The sequence below is a fragment of the Garra rufa genome, chromosome 9, assembly GCF_049309525.1.
Source record: "Garra rufa chromosome 9, GarRuf1.0, whole genome shotgun sequence".
In the NCBI taxonomy this organism is placed as follows: Eukaryota; Metazoa; Chordata; class Actinopteri; order Cypriniformes; family Cyprinidae; genus Garra; species Garra rufa.
In genome coordinates this window covers 10474509-10496962 of record NC_133369.1, presented here as the reverse complement: position 1 = coordinate 10496962, position 22454 = coordinate 10474509, and the positions used below count along the sequence as shown (strand labels likewise).

Below are 22454 nucleotides of genomic sequence, written 5' to 3'. Positions count from 1 at the left end.
CTTTTCTGTTCATCAAAGAATCCTAAAAAAACTATATTTTTTGAATATTTTTAATAATAATAATAAATGTTTTTTAACAGCAAATCAGCATGTCAGAATGATTTCTGAAGCACAATGTGACACTGAAGACAGGAGTGATGACGCAAAAATGTTTGCTTTGATCACAAAAAAAAATTACATTGTAAAATATATTCAAATAGAAAGCAGTTCTTTTAAATAGCAAACATATTTCACAATTTAATGCTTTTGCTGTATTTTTGGTCAAATAAATGCAGGCTTGGTAATAAAAAAAAAACATAAAAAAATCTTACTATTCAAAAACTTTTGACTGGTAGTGTATATATTTAAATGGTAAAAATATTAAAATAAAATATATTTGTTTTTTTTTAATTAAATATTATAATTATTTATATTATACATCTTCGTTATTGTTTATTTTAGGGGTTAGTGTTTATGACATACTACTTATAATAAAAGAAAAAAAGAAAAATTGCACAACATCACACCTGGCTGCCGATATACCAAACTACCAACCTCTGACTACCAAACCACAGACCAATATAGAAAACCCTTGCAAGAGATCAATGTGGCATGTTTAGTAATTAACGTCATTACACATAAATAAAACTTAACTGAAATCTCCTTTAAATCTCTATATCTAAATACACTTTACCTCCGTGTTGAACGCTACAAAAATCATTCAGGAGATTTCACAATCAGGCGACTCTCTTCTACCACAAATCAATTCATCTCTAGTCAAGAACCTTAACAAAAGATGAGCTACCATGACAACACACTCATTCCTCAACTCCTCATTTTCTCCCTCTCTCCAAACACACACACACACACACACACACACACACACACACACACACACACACACACACACACACACACACACACACACACACACACACACACACACACACACACACACACACACACACACACACACACACACGCATTCACTAAGACGATATGGAAAAGAGGACAGACATTGAAATTCTTGTCACAGGCTGAATTTATTTGACTCTGGCTCTGTATGCGGTGATAAACAGAGTGATGATCCAGTCACACATCTTTATCCATGCTTTGCTTTAATTAACGCTGACTTGTTTGTTGAAAAGATGATTAATATGCCAATGAAAATTGCATAATTGAATACTGCAATACACGGACATACAAGAAAGTTTTATGTAGACTTCTATATAATAAAAAAATAATGCACTGATACACATATTATTATTATTATTATTATTATTATTATTATTATTAATATTATTATTATTATTATTATTATTATTAGTTGTTGTTGTTGTCACTGAGATGATGTCAAAAGCCTTTCCATGAATGGCCCAACTGTACTTGTGGGACTGGAGGTATTTTAGGGTTTGTAGAAGAATAGCAAGTGTGTGTGTTTGGTTATTCTGCTCCTCCTTCAAATAAGGGGGGCGTTTGCTTTGATATGGATGCCTCTCACAGCACACCCTCTGTTTGCCCTCCCTCTCCTGCTTTTATTCCGCCCATATTCCATGTAGCTGTCAACAGGTCCGCCTAAGCTTTGGAGAATTCTGACTGCACATGTAAATCATGTTGCTTCTAATTAACTGTCAGCTTTTATTTAAAATGCTTTTGAACGTGCCTCAGCCAATCAGCATATAGAGTTGTCTATTTTATAAAATCTAAATCTTAAAATAATAATAAAACAATTGTAATAAATGACAGATTTGCTCCTAGGAAAAGATTACACTACTGAATTAGGGCTTTTTATCTCGTTTATGTATACACATCTCTAGATATGCAAATTTAGATTTGTATATAAATCTTTTTTTAATTAACTGTTTTATTCAGCAATTTATTTATTAAATTGAACAAATCTGACAGTAAATACATTTATGTTTCAAAAAAAGGTGTTCCTATGAACTTTCTATTCATCAGAATCAACAATAAAAAATTTTAAATAAAAAAGTACAACAATTTCTGCAAAAATATTGAGAAAAATATTAAGCAGTACACGGTTTTCAACATTTTGACTGAAATAATGGCTGCTAAAAAAAAAAAATCAGCTTTGCCATCATAGAAATAAATACATTTTTTCAAAAACATATTACAATAGAAAAGAGTTATTTTAAATAGTAATAATATTTCATACTTTTACTGTTGTTACTGTATTTTTTGTTAAATTAAGCCTTAGTTTAAAAAAAGCCCTTTTAATCAAATAAATTCAAACCTTTGAATACTAGTGCGTGTATACACTACCAGTCATTTTTTATATTTTTAAAGAAGTCTCTTCTGCTCACCAAGCCTGCATTTATTTGATCCAAAGTACAGCAAAAACACTAAAATTTTGAAATATTTTTACTATTTAAAAAAAAAGATTTCTATTTGAATATATTCTAAAATGTAATTGATCTCTGTGATCAAAGCTACATTTTCAGCATCGTTACTCCAGTCTTCAGTGTCACATGATGCTTCATTCTAAATGCTGATTTGCTGTTCAGTATTTATCTAAAAAAAAAAAAAAACATTGTACACTATACCATTCAAAAGCTCAGAGTCAGTATAATTTTTAAGAAATCATAGAAATTAATACTATTACTTAGCAAGGATGTTTTAAATTGATCAAAAGTGATGATAAAGACATTTATAATGTTCCAAAAGATTTCTATCTTTTTTTTTTTAGATAAATGCTGTTCTATTTGAACTTTCTATTTATCAAAGAAACCTGAAAAAAAATCCAATCAGCTGCTTTCAACATAATAAATGTTTTTTGAGCAAATTACTGAGCAAATCATAATATTAGAATGATTTCTGAAGGATCATGTGACTGGAGTAATGATGCTAAAAATTCAGCTTTGAAATCACAGGAATAAATTACATTTTAAAATATTTCCGAATAGAACGCAGTTATTTTAAGTGGTAAAAATATTTAAAATCAAATAAATGCTTTAAAAAAACTTACTGTTCAAAAACTTCTGACAGGTAATTATGTGTAAAATATAATATTTCTAGATTCATGTCTATGGCGTTGATAATCCAGTTGAAAGATTTACTGAAAACAAAAAGACAAAACAGATAAACGGTGAAACAGAAACATCATAGGTTAATAATAAGAGCACAGCATTATTCTAGCACATTTACTGCCTTGAGACTACATTAGTTCCTTTTCAGATTGATTCCATTGCTAACAAGCATGAAGTCATTGCTCTTAAACCTCTTAACATCTCGGATCAGTGGAGAAATTTGCATCTGGACACTTTAAGATCACAAGCGAAGAGTTCAGGCTAATCTCTGCTTGAGTATTTCATCAGCACAATGTTGCAGTAAAGTACCAAATCTTAGCTCCTCCCTTTTTAGTAAACACAAACCGAGCCCCGCCCACAAATGGCCATTCACGCACCAGGCTGCTGTTGCCAAACATCATCGGAAATCACACGCACCTTATTTATCCCTTTTAAATACGTTGATTCTTCGACCCACCTCGTCTACATAACCTGCCTCATTCAGTACCAAATTCTACTGTAGTGCATTGTCACGACAATCTGATTTCGCACAATACCACTTATCTGTGCAAGACTAGCAGAGAAAGCCTGCGGTAAGATGGCTGAGAGCGGCGAACGAGACACCCTCGCTCGGAAAATGAGCGGCAGCCAGGCATGTCAAAATTTCTTGATTACATGGGAAATAAACAACTCCGACTGAAAGCCTCCGCTCAAACTTGGTGCTTTGCATACATTAAATTCCGGTCTGTCTATAAGTCGTCTTAAAACGCTTAGGTATCAGCGCGAGCGCCTCTGACAACGTTCCCTCACGAGTTCGTCTGCGCCGTTATCAGACCTCTCAAATGGATCTCCAGCTCCAGTGACAAAAGCCAGACGGAGCTCTCCTAAAGGATACATCTTTTTATCCACACGCTTCCTCGCCAATCCACATGTGCGACGGCCCGAGCAGGAGTTTACCAATCTTTGCTTTCCAAGACTCTCTCTCTCACTTTCACTCTCTCTCTCTCTCTCTGTGTTAAAGGCTTGAGGGGTTCAATCAATGCTGCTTTGATCTCGGCTGGAACTATAATTATTTAACATTGTTACAAGGATTTCTCTAATCCATTCTACCATTAAATCCCTTTTAGACCCTCATCTTCAGGAGCCTAATCTGCATCTGGGCCCCCCTCCCTCCCCTCGGACGGCACCGTGACTTAACAGACTTCGGCGAATAATTAGAGGAAAAGATACAAATGCGAAGAGAAAGATGAGAAACTTTGCCAGTCGCTGGACACGAGCAGGTGTTGGTTGCTGGATGTTGATGATTGCTTTGCATGCGACGTTTCTTTGTGGAACCTGTGGGATGTTTATCTGAAGGCCTGGCATTAAAGCATGTAATTCAAAAGCTGTCAACAACCAGACAATGGACTGCCGGTTTGCAGCTATTTGAACGTTTAATTCCTGGATTCTAGGTCATTGCTAAATATGTTGACATACACAGACTGATTTGAATAGTCTGTGTGTTATAGGAGCAAACTCTGGTGACGTTTTTAAATGTGTTAAAGGGATAGTTTAGTCAAAATTAAAATTCGGTCAGTAATTACTTGCCTTCATGCTATTCAAAACCTGTAAGATCTTCAATCATCTTCAAAAACACAACAAAGATATTTTCAAAGAAATCTGAGAGTTTTCTGACCCTGAATAGACATTAATGCAACTGAAACGTTCTATGGCCCAGAAAGATGGTAAGACTTTGATAAAATGGTACTCTCAAGAACATGTCAAAGACTGACACGGAAAAGTAGAAATTGTTAACTAAAGTCGTTATTTTGTTTTCTTTGCACCTTTCTAGGCCTTGAACGTGGTAGTCATGTTGCTGTCTATGCATATAAGCTCATAAAGCTCTCGGATTTCATCAAAAATACCTTAATTTGTGTTTTGAAGATGAACGGGTTTGGAATCACATGAGGGTGAGTAATTAATGACACAATTTTTATTTTTGGGTGATCTATCCCTTTAAATATGCCTATTTGTTATTGGAAGCTGAATCAGTGGCACCATTTAAGGTTTAATTCACCCAACAATTAAAATTATGGTATCATTTACTAACTATAATGTCATTCCAATCCCATATGACTTCCCTTCTCAGTGACCACAGACTGACAAGTTCCATAAAGCTTCACAAAAATGCAGCACAAAAGTCCAATAACAGCAGTCGTACATCATTTTCAGATTTTCTAAAGCCATATGATACCTTCATGTGGGTAAGAGACATAAATGAGTTTAAATGACATAAATAGACACCGTCTGCATTAGCTCAAGTCTCATTTTTGTTTGCACACTTTCAGTTAAATGATCTAAAATAGTCGTTTTCCAGGTAAAATATCTAAAAATCCTTAAAACAATACATTTATTTGAAATTCACATCTTGAAATCTTAAATAAAAGTGTATTTTTTCACTTGTCCATCAAAATTTATACACCCTCAAGTCATTCCAAAACCAAATGACTTTCTTCTGTAGACGAATATTTAGAAGAATGTTGGTAACCTAACAGTTTTATTTCCCATTGACTTCCATTTTATGGACAAAAATACAACGCCGATGGGAACCAAAACTGTCTGGTTAAATATACAGTTGAGGTCAAAAAGTTTACATAAACCTTGCAGAATCTGAAAAATGTTAATTATTTTACCAAAATAGGTGAGATCATACAAAATGCATGTTATTTTTTATTTAGTAGGCTACTGACCTGAATAAGATATTTCACATAAAAGACTTTTGAGATCCATCTTTTCACACAACTGAGCGACTCATATGCAACAATTACAGAAGGTTCAAACGCTGACTGATGCTGATACTTCAGAAGGAAACAATGCTTTAAGAGCCGGGTGAGTAAAACCTTTTTGAATTTGAAGATCAGGGTAAATTGAACTTATTTTGTCTTCTGGGAAACATATACAGTAAGTATCTTGTGTAGCTTCTTAAGGGTAGTACTAAATGAAAAAAAAAAAGGTATTTAGGCAAAATAAGAAAAATGTACACTTCTTCATTCTGTTCAAAAGTTTTCACCCCGGCTCTTATTGCATACTTTTTTCTTCTGAAGCATCAGTGTGCGTTTGAACCTTCTGTAATAGTTGCATATGAGTCCCTCAGTGTGAAAAGGCAGATCTCAAAATCATAAAGTCATTGTTGGAAAGGGTTCAAATACACAAAAATGCTGAAAACCCAAAGAATTTGTTTTCTGAAGAACAGCAAGTAGTTTAAACTGTTCAGGACAAACAAGGGACTCTTGAAAAACCATCACTAAACAAAAAAACAAAACAAAAAAATAGCTGTGGATCATTCAGGTTGCAACACAGTATTAAGAATCAAGTGTATGTAACTTTTGAACAGAGTCCTTTTATAAATTCAACTATTATTTTCTCTTGTTGACTATATGTAAACGTATTTAATGTGAAATATCTTATTCAGGTCAGTAATAATTTAAAAAATAACATGCCTTTTGTATGACCCCTCTTATTTTAGTAAAATAATTAACATTTTGCAGATTCTGCAAGGTGTGTGTAAACCTTAGACCTCAACTGTATATGTTCCACAGAAGAAAGTAAGTCATGAAGGTAAGTAAATGAACAGAATTTTAAAAATAAGACTAATAAGAAGTCATTTTTTTCAGTTAGAAGACTTGGAATATAAAACAAACACCACATAGACTACATTAACATTATTTTTGGTTGATTTTTTGGCATTTTTGAAGCCTTGTTTGCTTTCATTAGATTGAAAAGCATAAACATCTCCTTTTGTGTTCCACAGAGAGAGAAAAAAAACATCATGCTGGTTTGGAACGACATGAGTAAACGATGACAGAATATTTATTTTTGGGTGAACTATTCCTTTAAGACCTTCATCCATCTTTTCGCTGCGTATTTTCAGATCTGCACAGAAATCTAAGGCGGTTAGCACTGAACCCATAACTGCCATCTGTTTGTTTTGGGCTGGGAAAAAACAAAAAAGACACGTTGATAATTGTGACGCATGTTGAAAAAACACCCAATGGCCTTTTCAAATATTTTTGCCGCTGTGTTTTGCGCCGATATAAATAGCAGCACAGCAAACGCAAACATTTGTCGAGGCACCTGCCATGCTATCGTGACCATCTGCTCCACAAATTCACTTAGCATGACATATGTGCATTAAAGCTGAAGCGGCTATTGTTTGGTGCGGGTGAGGGGGTCCGGTCAAGGGCGGACAGTGTCAGCTCCACGTACAGGTGGGCTGAAAGGAGAACAGGGAATCTATACGTGCTTCCTGACTGAGGCGGAGGCGGTTGGATACCCGCTCCTGTCTGTCTTCAGGGCTTCTTCAGAAGAACCTGCCCGTGTTCGGCTTGTGGCCCGGGTCCAGTTGGCACAAACAGAGGAAACCGACTGTGTCCGACAGGCACTGCTGAGCTTAGAAAGCCACTCGTGAGGAGGTGTGTCAGTCCTCAAGGTGATTGGATCTAGCTGAGGGTTACTCAATACTCATTGGACAATCAACATTATCCATTCATCATCATCATCTCCTTATGCATTCTCAGAATATATAATATACAACAGTAAAATTAGTAAATAGCAATAGTAAAATGGTCATATAAAGGTAAATAACTTCCTTTTGGTGAAAAAAAAAAAAAAAAACTTAATTAGGTTGAGTTCATGGAAGAAACAATATAAATGAAAAAAATATACATGTGACCCTGGACCACAAAACCAGTCTTAGGTAGCATGGGTACAGTATATTTGCAGAAATAGCCAAAAATACACTATCGATTTTTCTTTTATGCCAAAAATCATTAGGATATTAAGTAAAGATCATATTTAATTAAGATATTTTCTAAATTTTCTACCGTAAATATATCAAAACTTACTTTTTTATTCAGTTGACCAACTTTAAAGGTGATTTTCTCAATATTATGATTTTTTTGCACCCTCAGATTCTAGATTTTCAAATAGTTGTATCTCAGACAAATATGGTCATATCCTAAAAAACATATATCAATGGAAAGCTTATTCATTCAGGTTTGATGCATACATACAAATATTTAAGATGTTAAGATGTTAACAAATTAAATCTAAGTAAAGTGACTACTTTTAAGGTTTCAAATAGGTTTTTGGAGAATAAAATGTCAAAATTTGGTTGAAATAATGTTACAATGTCATTCAGTGTAACAAAACATTTATGTAAAAATTCAAACAACATGCTTATTCTGACTTGTACATATTAAAATATATAAAAGAATAAGGGTGCATATTAAATTTTATTGTGTTTTAAATGAGTAAAAAATCTTACTGACAAATGGACAAAACCTAGGATAGTGGCAAATTTTATTTAATTAAAATTAGTATTTGAGGTGACAGCAATTCATCTTTTAATATTTCATAAATTGATTTTTTTTGTAAACATGCCTGACAAGAGTGTTACACTGAATGACATTTTAGTGGGTGTCTTCTGTAAATTAGGGAAAATGGTATGATATTTATTTTTTGTTCAGAAAAACCAAAACTAAAATGCAATTAAATTAAACAGAAAACTTTTAAATGTTTTCTAAAATAAAATAAAACCACACACACACACACACACACACACACACACACACACACACACACACACAAAAACACACACACACACACACACACAAACACACAAACACACACACACACACACACACACACACACACACACACACACACACACACACACACACACACACACACACACATATAATATTAATATATATTATCAATATTATTATACAAAACTTTAACACAAGAGAGACCACAAAGTCTTGTTTTCCTCAGTATAACTCCTTTAAGTTAAAGTTAAATGCTTCTTATTTGAGGGCAGACGTAGTGATAAGTACAAAAAAGAAGTTCATTAATGCTTAAAAGCTTCCTTCCCTTTCTGTTCCTGCACATGCACTTACTTTATGCCTTGAGGAGCGTGTCAAGATATGTATCAAAGACGTCCATGATAATTAACTAAATCGCTGTACAGGCTATTACCACTAATATACAGAAGCCCATGACGAGAGAGAATGAAGGAGACGAAGGAGCAGATAACAGAACACCGCCTTTATGAGCTGAGAGTGGATGTTCCTTTAATCTCAGGGATGCTCTCCTGCCTTCACTGAACATGCTTACGGACTAGAAGGAAGCTATAAGTGAACTTTTGTGGAACTCAAGTGCTTATAGAGGCCAAATCATAGCTTTTTTTCCAAGAATTGTCATGATGTAGATTTTCTTGAACATTTCTTTGTCTTTTTCTGTTCTGAATGAGGCGATGAATCACATACTCAGCTAAGTCGGTCATAAATGAGTCTGGTTCAGACTCAAAGCACTGACTCGTTCAGTAAGTTCAAACAATGGAAAACAGTCACACGTTTTAAAAAGAACAGCGTGTGCGTCTGAGTCAGTGCATGGGCATGAATGAGAATCTAAAACATTCATTCACAAACATATTACTTAGCTTTGCTATTTTCAATAGTAATCAGTTATATGCAACAAAATTATAGTAATTATAGTAATGTTTCATGTTCATCTTATCTGCATGGAATATGATACACAGACATAATCTCAAGGAAAGTTTGGCGAATCAGGCAACATCAGGTAATTTACATAAACATGATGAGTTTTTGCCAAAACTATTTGCTTTGGAACCAATAATAGATTAATGAGACCAAAGACTGCCTGTTAGATTTAGGCAAAACAAATTATTACTAGGTAACATTTGTAGTTATTTTAGAGCATCAAATTAAATTACATGAAAATGAGAAATTGTCTTAGAAACCAACTGAAACAAACTTTAATAGGAGTGTGATTTAAGAGTCTAAAAGAACTTAAACAGCCGCTTCACCTCTTGTAATTGTATCACTTCGCTTGCAGTAAAAAAAATAAAAATATGTCATAAAAATATGACTGCTTTTGTGTCACGGAATGTAGTTTTCAGAGGTTTCAGGAGAGAATGTACTTGTTTTTAGTTCAAATATGCAGTTTGTTAATAAAGATAACGTCTATTTGAAAATTTGCGTCAATGTTTTCAAACATGTGAGCTCCAGGGCGTCAGCAGCCATTCAACTCGCTGAGAGCAGCCTCACCTCGGCCAGATCTTCTGGAATTACCGCTGACCATAGACTGTAAAAAAGATGGACAACGCGTCTCCGCTTCTTTCCACTATAGAAAAGTGAAGCCAAAACAACTCAATATGGCCGCTACCATCTTGGGGGAAATTACGTCATTTGGAGCCAGAGCATGCGCAGTAGAGGTTCGTTTGGAGCCAGAGCATGCGCAGTAGTGTCGTGAGGCGGAGCCGCGGTGTCAAAGTCCCGCCCAAACTCCCGCAGATCCAATCGCACGATCACAATCATGACACCACACCCCGTTTTTATAGCATCAAATAACTACTTAAAAGCGAACTTATTAGAAAAACGAACACCTGAACATGAATCAGCATTATAATAACTACCTCACACGATGGAAATCATCTTTGGAAAAAAAATTATTTGAAGTGTAAAATAATAATAAAACGTCCCATTAGATTACATGGAGAGGGCGGGGTTTATGACCTATACTGCAGCCAGCCACTGGGGGGCGATCGAAAACTTTCGGCTTCACTTTTCAGGACACCCACGGCACGCTTGCCACTGACTCTGATAGTGGTTAAACATGAGATATAATTTGTTTTGGGTAAATCTAATGGGTGGCCTGTGGTCTTATTAATCCATTATTTGTTCCAGAGCAAATAGTTCTGGCAAAATCTCATCATCGTTTATGTAAATTCAATGCTGTATATTGGAGAGCTGCCTATGTACTTTTGACTAAATTGCCTGATTTGACTGAATTGCAACTTTTATGATGGCTGTTGTTTATTAAATATTACTATCGAATTAATAATATTTTATATAAATAATAGTAGTATTTATTTATTTTTAGCGTTTTTGCCTTTTTTATTGATAGGACAGTAGTGAGACAGGAAACAAAGTGGGAGAGAGAGGGGGATGGGATTGGGAAAGGTCCACGACCCGGGACTCGAACATGGGACGGCAGAAGCGCAACAACGCTGCATGTCAACGCACTACCCACAAGACTATCGGCTCCAACATAATAGTATTTAATAAGAGCGTTTAGTATTGAAAGGAATAGTTCACCCAAAAATGAAGATTGGATGCCAGGGGCATCCAAGATGTAGGTGAATTTGTTTCTTCAGTAGAACACAAACGAAGATTTTTAACTCAAACTGTTTCAGTCTGTCAGTCATATAATGGCAGTCAATGGGCACCAGAGTAAAAAACCCACACAGACAAAACCAAATTAAATCTTGCGGCTCATGACGATACACTGAAGTGTTAAGACACAAAACAATCGGTCTGTGCAAGAAACTGAACAGTATTTATATAACTATATTTACCTCTTATCCACTGCAACATTCAACTGTATTGAGCGTGTGACGTGTCAACATGCTCTGGCAATGTAGTCGGTGAAAAGTCAACACTACTGGATGAGTTCGCACAAGGAAACATAATCTTTTAGTTTTTAATCAGTTGCCAGAATCAGGATAAGCACAAGTAATTACCATTTTTAATAGCCACTATGCACTGTGTAAACAATGAGTGACGTATACGTGCGACAGATCGCTTCCGCATGTGCATCTATTATGGCAGATCACGTTGACGCCGGCTGTTGTGAATGCGCTCATGACAGTTGAATGTTGCAGTGGATCAGATGTAAATAATGGTATAAATACTGTTCAGTTTCTTCCACAGACCGATCGTTTTGTGCCTTAACACCTCAATGTATCGTCACGAGCCGCAGAGTTTAATTTGGTTTTGTCTGTGTATGTTTTTTTTTAACTCTCAAAGATTTAGTGCTCATTGACTGCCATTATATGTTTGTTATCTTTGTTTGTGTTCTATTGAAGAAACAAAGTCACCTACATCTTGGATGCCCTGGGGGTAAGCAGATAAACATCCAATTTTCATTTTTGGGTGGACTATCCCTTTAAGAAATGGTGCGTGTGTTCATTATGGTGATTTTAGTTGCACTGTTCCGCCATTAGATGCGACAAGAGATTATTTTTATGAGTCAGTGGGAAAGACTTTCATATTGAAAAAATAAACACTGTTGTAAACTAAAGTTATTTTTAGTTTCAACAATGGCTTGATGCAGCTAACAAATGCATTGAGCAGCACTGTCATCAGAAATCACCCTTAACAGATGAAAGGATCTTATCATTATGACAAAAAGATAACTTTTCCCTCAGCAGACATTCAAACATGTTTTATTGTGAATATGAGATTGAGCTGAAGAATGAATGCTGTATCAGATGCAGGTAATCATACACAGTCTATCTATCTCTTATAATACTCTACTCCACATAATACAGTGAGCTGTTAATACAGTAATACAATAAACTTTTAAAGAAACAACTCAACATTCCTGTTACTAGTTCTGAAGTAACGTTCAGTAGCATAGACGTGAGCTATAGCTGTATATCTGCACGCTGTGATTACCTTTGGTCGAATCACAGCCATATCTCACGTCTACTCGTGTAATATTGCGTTTATACAACTGTATGTGTATGTATAATGCATATCGGTATATATAATGCACATCGGTCAAAAGTTTGGGGTCAGTAAGAGTTATAATGTTTTTAAAGAAAGTCTCTTATGCTCATCAGTGCTGCATTTATTTAATCAAAAATATAGAAAAAAAACTGTAATATTGTGAAATGTTATTACAATATAAAATAATGGTTTCTATTTTAATATACTTTAAAATTTAATTTATTCCTGTGATGCAAAGCTGAGTTTTCATCAGCCATTACTTCAGTCTTAAGTGTCACATGATCCTTCAGAAATCATTCTAATACACTTATTTATTATTAGAATGATCTATATTGGATCTATACTGGATTATATATTGCAACAGTTGCCCTGCAAAGTATTTATTTAGAAATTGTGATATTTTTTCAGGATTCTTTGATGAATAAAAAGCTTAAAAGAACAGCATTTATTCAAAATATAAATATTTTCTAACAATGTAAGTATTTGCTATCACTTTTTATCAATTTAACACACCCTTGGTGAATAAAAGTATTAATTTCTTTCAACAAAAAAGAAGAAGAAGAAAAATTTACTGACCCCAAACTTTTGATGGTAGTGTATATATACACACACACACACACACACACACACACACACACACACACACACACACACACACACACACACACGTTGGGTTTACATGTTTTATGGGGACATTCCATAGGCGTAATGGTTTTTATACTGTACAAACCGTACTTTCTATCGCCCTACACCTACCCTACACCTAAACCTAGCCCTCACAGGAGATTGTGCACACTTTTACTTCATCAAAAAAAATCATTGTGCATGATTTATAAGCCTGTTTCCTCATGGGGACCTGAGAAATGTCCCCACAAGGTCAAAATCTACTGGTATTCCTATCCTTGTGGGGACATTTGGTCCCCACAACGTGATGAATACCAGGTACACACATACACACACACACACACACACACACACACACACACACACACACACACACACACACACACACACACACACACACACACACACACACACACACACACACACACTTTAAAACATCAAAACATGAACAAAAACTAAAACAGAAATAACACTGTTCAAGTACAACTTAAAATACCACTAATTTGTGACCCCTTTAACATTGAAGCTTCTCAACTTCTGCCATTTTTACACCTAATGCAAATCTTAGAATTGGTTTTAAAGGATTCTTAACGCAGGAGCAACCTGTGCGAGTCTCTTCATTAAGATACTGTCCTTCTTTTGATGTACTCTCTATTAAATATCCCATTCGCACTGAACAATTAAGAATTATCTGTTGCTGATCGTAATCGTGCATTTTAACTTAAGCCGGGCAAGAACAAAGAGTCCAGATTTGAACATCAAAAAGGGAGTAAAAAATAAAATAAATAAAGTGCTAACAAGGTAGTCTCTTAAACTAAATAAATTTGCTTTTAATCGCAGCGAACAGGAAGTCATGTCATTTGAGATGTTCATATTTGATGGTGTGATTCCCATCTTTATTTAAATTATAACAAGCCCATCTGACTTTTCCAACACAATGAGAGGAATGAAAGGGGGGAAATGGCCTTTCAGGAGAAGACATGATGTGAAAGTGAATGCGGTTATTACGTGCGGAGATTAATGTCCACTGTACAGCTCCCCGAGAGACAGTGATGCAGCTGCGTGAGCGATGTCATATCCTGTATTCGGAGAGGCTTGTTTCCTGTTGGGCGATTTTCTCATTTGCATTCTATTTTGCCAGAAATCCACATTCCTGCCGGAGTTTGACAGTAATGTCTCTGTGAGGAGCGAATGGGGCATGTAGAATAGATCGTATCTGCGTAATGTAACAAGATTATCAGCAGCATTAGCAACCGTCGGCGCTATCGGAGAGATCGTGGTGGGAGGTAAATATGGAATTCAGCAGTGAGATGAATCTGACAAACTAGATTAAAAGGGATAGTTCAGGCAAAAATGAAAATTCTGTCATTATCTACTCACCCTCATGTGGCTCCAATGAGATTTGAGAGCTAGAGGCAAGATTTTCAGTGAATAACGTCCTAAATGTCTGTCTGATGCTCACACAAAGCTATCGTACGACTTCAGAAGACTTGGCATATAGCGCACGATTCATATGGACTACTTTCATGGTTCTTTTATGTTGATTATTGCTTTTTTTAAACCGTTTTTACTGTCAGGATTCAGATTGACAGTACTTTTTGTAACTTGGATATTTTCAGAAAAGTACCTCATTTTGTGTTTCACAGAAGAAACTAAATTAAATGGGTCACATGTAACAACATGAAGCCACTAGTTTCTTTCTTTCTTTTTGGTGGAACAATTTATAGGGATCGTACAGCCTCATGCACCCCTAAACAAACTGAGACTATAACACCAAGTTTTCGAATGATTTCAGATTAGTTAGCAGTGACAAGCATGGAATCCCATTTCCGCCGCTGAATAAAGAATAAAAAAGTATTTGCGTCTTTTTATCCTGCAATTCTGACTTTTTTTCTTAGAATTGTGAGAAATGAACTCGCATCTGTGAGGAAAAAGTCAGAATTGCGAGACATAAACTTGCAATACTGACCTTTTTCTCTGAATTGCATTATACACGTGCAATTTAGACAATTTTTTTCTCAGAATTGTGGGATATAAACTCGCAATTGTGAGGTAAAATATTACAATTGCAAGATATAAACTTGCAATTCTAACTTTTTCTCAGAATAGTGATACAGACTCACAATTCTGACTTTTTTTCTTAGAATTGTGAGAAATAAACTCACAATTGCAAGGAGACAATTGCGAGACAAACTTGCAATTGTGACTTTTTTTTTCTCAGAATTGTGTGATATAAACTCACAAATGTGATGTAAAGAGTTACAATTGCGAGATATAAACTTGAAATTCTGACTTTTTTTCAGAATTGTGATACAGACTCGCAATTCTGATTTTTTTTCTTAGAATTGTGAGAAATAAACTCACATCTGCGAGGAAAAAATCTGAATTGTGAGACATAAACTTGCAATTCTGACTTTTTTTCTCAGAATTGTGAGATATAAACTCGCATATGCGAGGTAAAAAGTTACAATTGCAAAATATTAACTTGCAATTCTAAATTTTTTCTCATAATTGTGATACAGACTCACAAAATTGTGATTTTTTTCTCAGAATTGTGAGATATAAACTAGTAATAGCGAGGTAAAGTCAAAATTGCGAAATATGAATGTGCAATTCAAACTTTTTTTCTCAGAATTGTGTGAAAGTGTGAGGAAAAAAAGTTGAATTTTCTCAGAATTAAATAAAACACACGATTGCAAGTTATTAAGTAAGAATTTTGAGATATAAACTCGCAGTTCTGAGAAAATCCCAAGTCTTTTTACCCCCCTCAGAATTGGACATTATAACTCGCAATTGTGAGTTTATATCTCATAATTCTAAGGGAAAAAAAAGTCAGAATTGTGAGATACAAACTTGCAATTCTGTGCCAAAAAAGTCAAAATTGAGAGATGTAAACTGCGAGATCAGAATTGGCGAGATAAAAAGTCGTGATTACCATTTTTTATTCTTTATTCAGTGGTGGAAACCATGCTTATACAGTACTTAATTTGATACTTGGCAACAAACCTCTAACACAAAATATTGAACCTCAGCATGTAACACACCCAGCTCCATTTATGCTCCAAACATGAATGACACCAGAAATCGTGCATCTTTTTGTGCGTTTCCTTTTCTAAGAGATCAGATTTACAATTTTCACCTAGCAGGCGATAAAACAGGTGAAAAGAATCCCACAGACTAACACTCGAGCCAACTCTGGAGACCTCTGGATTTCCATCAGAAAATGTAAAACTCCAGTGTTGTTTCTCTGTGTTATACTTTCAACCAACAAAAATCATTCATTCAAAACAAACAGGGAGGAATTGTCTCTCTCAGCATTACAGAATGGATGATCAGAGAGACACTGGGCTGCCTAGCCCCTCTCCACACCGCCTCCTCTTCTTTTTCTTTTTTTTTTTTTTAAAGCAGGAGTTTAAAGCTCAGCATTTTATTCCGGAAAGCCCTAACTGGTCTATGATGCCTCTTTTTGTATGCGCTTGCCCCCATCGTTGTGTGACTGACCCCCTCAGCCCTGCTGGCTGCCTGATCACAGGGACCGCTTATTACCGCCGTCCCTACCGCTCTTATCTTACACCGCCAATGCTCATTTCCTTTCCAGATTGAAATGCAAATGTGAAATTTAATGATAAATGCATTATCTGATAGGTGCTGATAACTCTGATTCGCTGTCAGTATAAAATACACACCCCAGGGGGCTCACCGGTGCCAACTTGCCAAAATCCACTTTCTTATAAACGTACGTACCTCCAATAAATTCTGGAGGTCATATGCATTAAAAGGGGAATCATATTTTGTGTATTCTGCGATGTGATGCCACGGCTGAACAGTAATTGCTGCCGTTGCTATCTTGTTGGATGTATTATCCATCACTTTGATGAAGTGACTTTTAAGAAGTGCAAAAAGACAGATAAAACAGATTTTTTTTTTCTACTGAGAGACGCCGAGGGAAAATCTGCATGGTAAGGCGAGATTCTCGGAAAAGAAAAGATATCTGTTTTTACGTCTGTTGTGTGCTTTCTACTGAAGCTTGAAGGGATGGTTTATTCAAAAAATGAAAATTCTGTCATCATTTTCTCACCCTCATGTCAATCCAAACCTCTATGGCTTCCTTTCTTCTGTGGAACATAAAAGAAGAACATTTGTAGAATATCCACGCTGCTCTTTTTCCATATAATGAAAGAATATTCTGCGTACTGTATAAAACATACAACATGTGATATATTTCAAGTTGTCTGAAGTTTTCTGAGGTGAATTTTAAGTCATGGTTTAAGTAATAAGTAATCAGTAATAACTTAAACAGAACGTATTGTCCTATATAGCTCTCAAAACTCAAATCAACTTGATCACATTTAAATAAATAAATAAATAATTTCCAAATTAGTAATTTATGTTTATGTATGTATATATGTAGGTCAAGGATGTAATACTGCTTTAAATTGTTGTTTTTCCAAAAAAAAAAAAAAATTAAAAGTTTTCCGTTTAATTTAATTGCATTTTTATTTTGTTTTTCCTGAGCAAAAAATAAATATCATACATTTTTCCCTAATTTACAGAAGACACCCACTAAAATGTCATTCAGTGCAACAATCTTGTCAGGCATATTTACAACAAAAATCAATTTATGACATATTAAAAGACAAATTACTTTCACCCCAAATACTAATTAGTTGTAATTCTACATTTGTTAAATTTACCACTATCCTAGGTTTTGCCCATTTGTCAGTAATAATTTTTACTCATTTAAAACACAATAAAATGTAATATGCTTCCTTAGCTTTTTATATATTTTAATATGTACAAGTCAGAATAAGCATGCTGTTTGAATTTTTACATAAATATTGTGTCACACTGAATGACAATGTAACATTATTTCAACCAAATATTTTACATTTTATTCTCCAAAAACTTATTTGAAACCTTAAAAGTAGACACTTTACTTTCTTTAATGTGCTTTCTATGGACATAAAATCACTTTTGTAAATTTCTTTTACTGTGGACATCTTAACGTCTTTGACTAATGCATGTATATATGTATTTATTTATTAAATTTTAAGATTTTTAGAGTCGTGTTTTTTCTGTTTCTTCTAAAAAACTACTGGATGGTTAATATGGACTATATTTACAGTCCATTTATAGGGATTTAATTTTCTTTTTTTTAGGTTGATGGCACCTGGTCACTGTATGCTTTTTAAAAAGAAGCTCAGACATTCAGTCTGACATCTTTTGTGAAAGAAACAAAGGTCTGTCATACGGTTTGGAACAGCAAGAGCGTAAATAAATAATGACTGAATTTCTTTCATGTATAGGCATTGTACATGTCACACGGGAACAACAAAACACTCTAGTTATCAGCAGATGTAAAACACATTAGATTGCAGATTATACAATAATCTCCTCATTTCATTAAATACATTAGCAGTTGCATCATGCACTTACAACCATGGCATACTGAGTAGACAGCATGCTAAAAAACAAGCATGAAAAGGGTAGCAAATGTTGCAGTGCACCATTTCGCCTTCTTTTCTTAGTAACACAGTTTTGTAAGTTAATACAATGAGACTGTGATCAAAAGCAGATCACTACATCACAAATCATCATAACATAGAAAAAAAAAAAACATTCTTCGTAATTCAAGAGCTCATTAAGTCTTCAGAAGCAGCCGAGAGTTTTACCTCTGTCGGGTGGCCTTGCCAAGGATATCTTTAGATGTCCTGCTATTGAGCGTCTGAAATCCCCTGATCCCAGATGGATTCATTTAAAACGTGTCATAATGAGCCGCTTACAAGTGATTACTGGCCGCTAGCTAATGGGCTAAACGGTTAAAGGAGGGCCAGGAATGATCGCATGTTGGATTGGACCTTCAGGACTGGGTATCATATCAGAGGGGCACCACGCACTGGTTTTCCTCTCTGATATTTCTGTTATCCAGCATATAAAATCAGAAAGCTTTTGTGATGCAGAAAGACTGATGACCGATTTATGATGGACGATGGACCAGGTCATTGGGCACTCAAGCTCAGAGAGCCATTGAGGCTCATCATTCAGAAACAAGCTAATTGTTGTTAAATTCTTGATGAATTTTGTCTTTATTTCTCATGCTTGTGACTTTATTTCGATATATTTACTTAAATGCCTAATAAACAACTTATTTATATCTTTTAAGAACATACGCTACTTACAATTAAGGTTCTTTATTGGCATTGATGGTTCCATTTAACATCCAAGGAAACTTTCAACTTTTCAACTTTATATTATTAAAATGTTCTTCAAATATACACTGCCGCTCAAAAGTTTGGGATCAGTAAGATTTTAAATGTTTTTTTAAAGAATTCTTATATGCTCATCAAGGCTGCATTAAAAAAAAAATAATATTGTGAAATATTATTACAGTTTAAAATAATGATGTTCTAGATTAATATATTTTAAAATATAATTCATTAATTTATCAGCCATTACTTTAGTTTTCAGTGTTACATGATTCTTAAAATGCTGATTATTGCTGATTACTGTTATTATCAATGTTGGAAACAGTTGAGCTACTTTTTTTTTTTTTTTTTTTTAGAACCTCTTGATGAATAAAAGGTTAAAAAGAACAGCATTTATTCAAAATATAAATAATTTCTAACAATATAAGTCTTTGCTATCACTTTTTTATTTCATCAATTTAACACATCATTGGTGAATAACAGTATTAATTTAAGAAAGAATAAAAATTTACTGACCCCAGACTTTTAGATGGTAGTTTATATTGTTACAAAAGATTTCTATTTTATTTTGAAGGATTATGTGACACTGAAGACTGGAGTAATGATGCTGAAAATTCAGCTTTGTATCACAGGAATAAATTACAAATAAAATAAAACAAAAATATATATATATATTCACATAGATCATAAAATCCTAAAGGTTTTTTTGCGCTTTTTACTTGAAATAAAAGTCAACTAAAATAAATAAATTTTATTTCAGCTAGCTGCCAAAGTAGTTTTTTTTTTTTCATTTTTCATTAACTTGATGTATTAAAATAACATAAGGATAATAAGGAAATAATAAATAATCAGAGTAATAATTACAAAATAACATTTACAATAAGGTTCACTTTAGTTAACATAAAGAATGAACAATACTTTTACAGAATTTAATCTTAGTTTACTAATGCATTATTAAATGTTGTTAACATTTGTTAATGCACTGTGAATTAACATGAACTAACAATAAATAACTGTATTTTCATTAACTAACATTAACAAAGATTAATAAATAGTGTAACAAATGTTACTGGTTAAAAGTTCAATTTGTCAACATTTGAGAGTATACCAACATACAGATGACCTCAAAGTCAAACGATTTGGACTAAAAGCCCATCAAGTCTTCTTGTTTACAAGCTGCTGTTTTCAGTGTCTATCATTGTCAATCTGAAAATGGCTTCCATACAAGAGAAAATAATAATAAGCCAGACAATATATTGTCTGTACAGATAATGAATGTTAAGTAAGAATTGGAGATATAAAGTCACAATTATGAGACACATAGTCAAAATTGATCGTTATATAACACAAACACATTCACTTTAACACAATCAGATGATACACTTACTTGGACCGTCCCATTCCTCGGGCTCCAGAGGGGGGTGTCTGGTCTTCTCACTGTCTGTTTCCATCTCTGTCTCTCCTATTTCTCTGTTGCCATTCTCTTCCCCTAAAAACACAATAAATAAGTCATATATTTGTGAATGCACATTTAATAGAAGCTGAAAACATGTTTTGTTTACATTATCTACATTTCATATTGATGTTTATAGATAGATAGATAGACAGATAGATAGATTTAGATAGAGATTTTGTCCCATAAAGCACATTGGAGTCACATTCTAAGTGCAGATGCTTCATGGCAGTGTCTCAGCGACCCTCTAACGCGACGGAACGGCCTTCACCATGGTCCTCAAACACACACTGGTCCATCCGGATGGGTTAATCTAAAGATCAAATTCTCTCGCCACGGTGTGTTTAAGCCAGTTAAGATGTGGTTCACTTCAAAGGCAGGCAGTAAACATGGCCAAAAGGATCGCAGCTTCTTGCTTGCCTCTGCACACCCGGGCGAGAGGAGAGGGCCGCGCTGCCCTACTTACTGCACATGAGGTCATTCTGACCTATTTTCCTGGATGCAAGTTCCTGCTAGGGCTCAGCTTTTTTTATTCATTCTGTCCTCCTCACTCTCCCGCTAAAAAAGTGCCTCACTATTTGTATTGTCAGGCCTTGAGAAGCTCCTTAGCATACTCATTGAGCATTACCATAAGGATAACAAAAGGCAATATCAACAGTTCCTTTCCAGTGTAGCGAGTTTGGGAAGGCAGCGAGATAACATTAAAGGCTCTACCTTGATCTCCGGCGAACATGTTAAGCCCTGTAACGAAACGTCTTGGAACTGTTTAATTACCGCTCAGGAAATGAAGCTACAAGATGATTCGTTAATTAAGCAGTGATTAAGGATTTTCTGCCTTCTATCTAACACCGTTTGCAATGCATTTTAAACACAATCGCCCAGGCAACCTCGCAGGGAACAAGTGTCACAGCCGCTTGATGAAGTTTCTTTCAGGAACACGGAGGGAATCCGCCGGGAAAACATTGCGCCAAAGCAGGTACAGCGCAACAGAAATAAAGAAGACTGGCATGCAAGAGAATACAGTTCTGATGTTTTTTAAATCCATGTCAGATCTTGTTTGTATTTTTGCATTCCTCCATGTTTCTTTGTCACTCTTGCATGCAATTTGTATAAATATCCATCTTGTCTCTCAGCAGGCGGATAAATAACAGGGTCAGAAATTAACCAGGGCTCAGGGCAAAAATGCCCCAGATATACGCCTCCATTTATAAATTCATTAATTTAGCAGGCACTTTCATCCAAAGTGACTTACAAATCAGAATTTAAGCAGACTCAATTCATTCAAGAGAAAAATAACAATACTAAATGCTACAGCAGTACAAACTAGTTAGTCAGAAAGTCTGTTTTTAGTTGTTGCACATTGGAGTATGAAACTTTGTGACCAGACAATTTTTTAAGGGGTTATAAAAAATTATTTTTAAAATTTGATTTACCTGATGTACAGTCTTTAAAAAAATATTCAGACATCAGATAATTTTTTATATTTTTTTACTAGTGGGTGCAGGACACTATAGTTCATTTATGTAAGTGAGGATAGCAAAATAAAGTACACTGACATTTTATATCCAAAAATTCTTCATACAGTGGACTACCA

At 34.8% G+C, this 22454-nt stretch overlaps 1 protein-coding gene across 1 annotated transcript in view; it reads right to left on the bottom strand.

Annotated features, from left to right (window-relative positions):
* Positions 1-7217: 7217 nt before the first annotated feature.
* Positions 7218-22454, bottom strand: part of LOC141343144 (zinc finger protein ZFPM2-like) — an 85004-nt gene continuing 69767 nt past the window's right edge. The window contains exons 3-5 of the mRNA XM_073847745.1: positions 20795-20896; positions 7315-7501; positions 7218-7254 (exon numbers count right to left, since the gene is read on the bottom strand). Coding sequence (XP_073703846.1) covers positions 7218-7254; positions 7315-7501; positions 20795-20896 — 326 coding nt within the window. The remainder of the gene's footprint in view (positions 7255-7314; positions 7502-20794; positions 20897-22454) is intronic.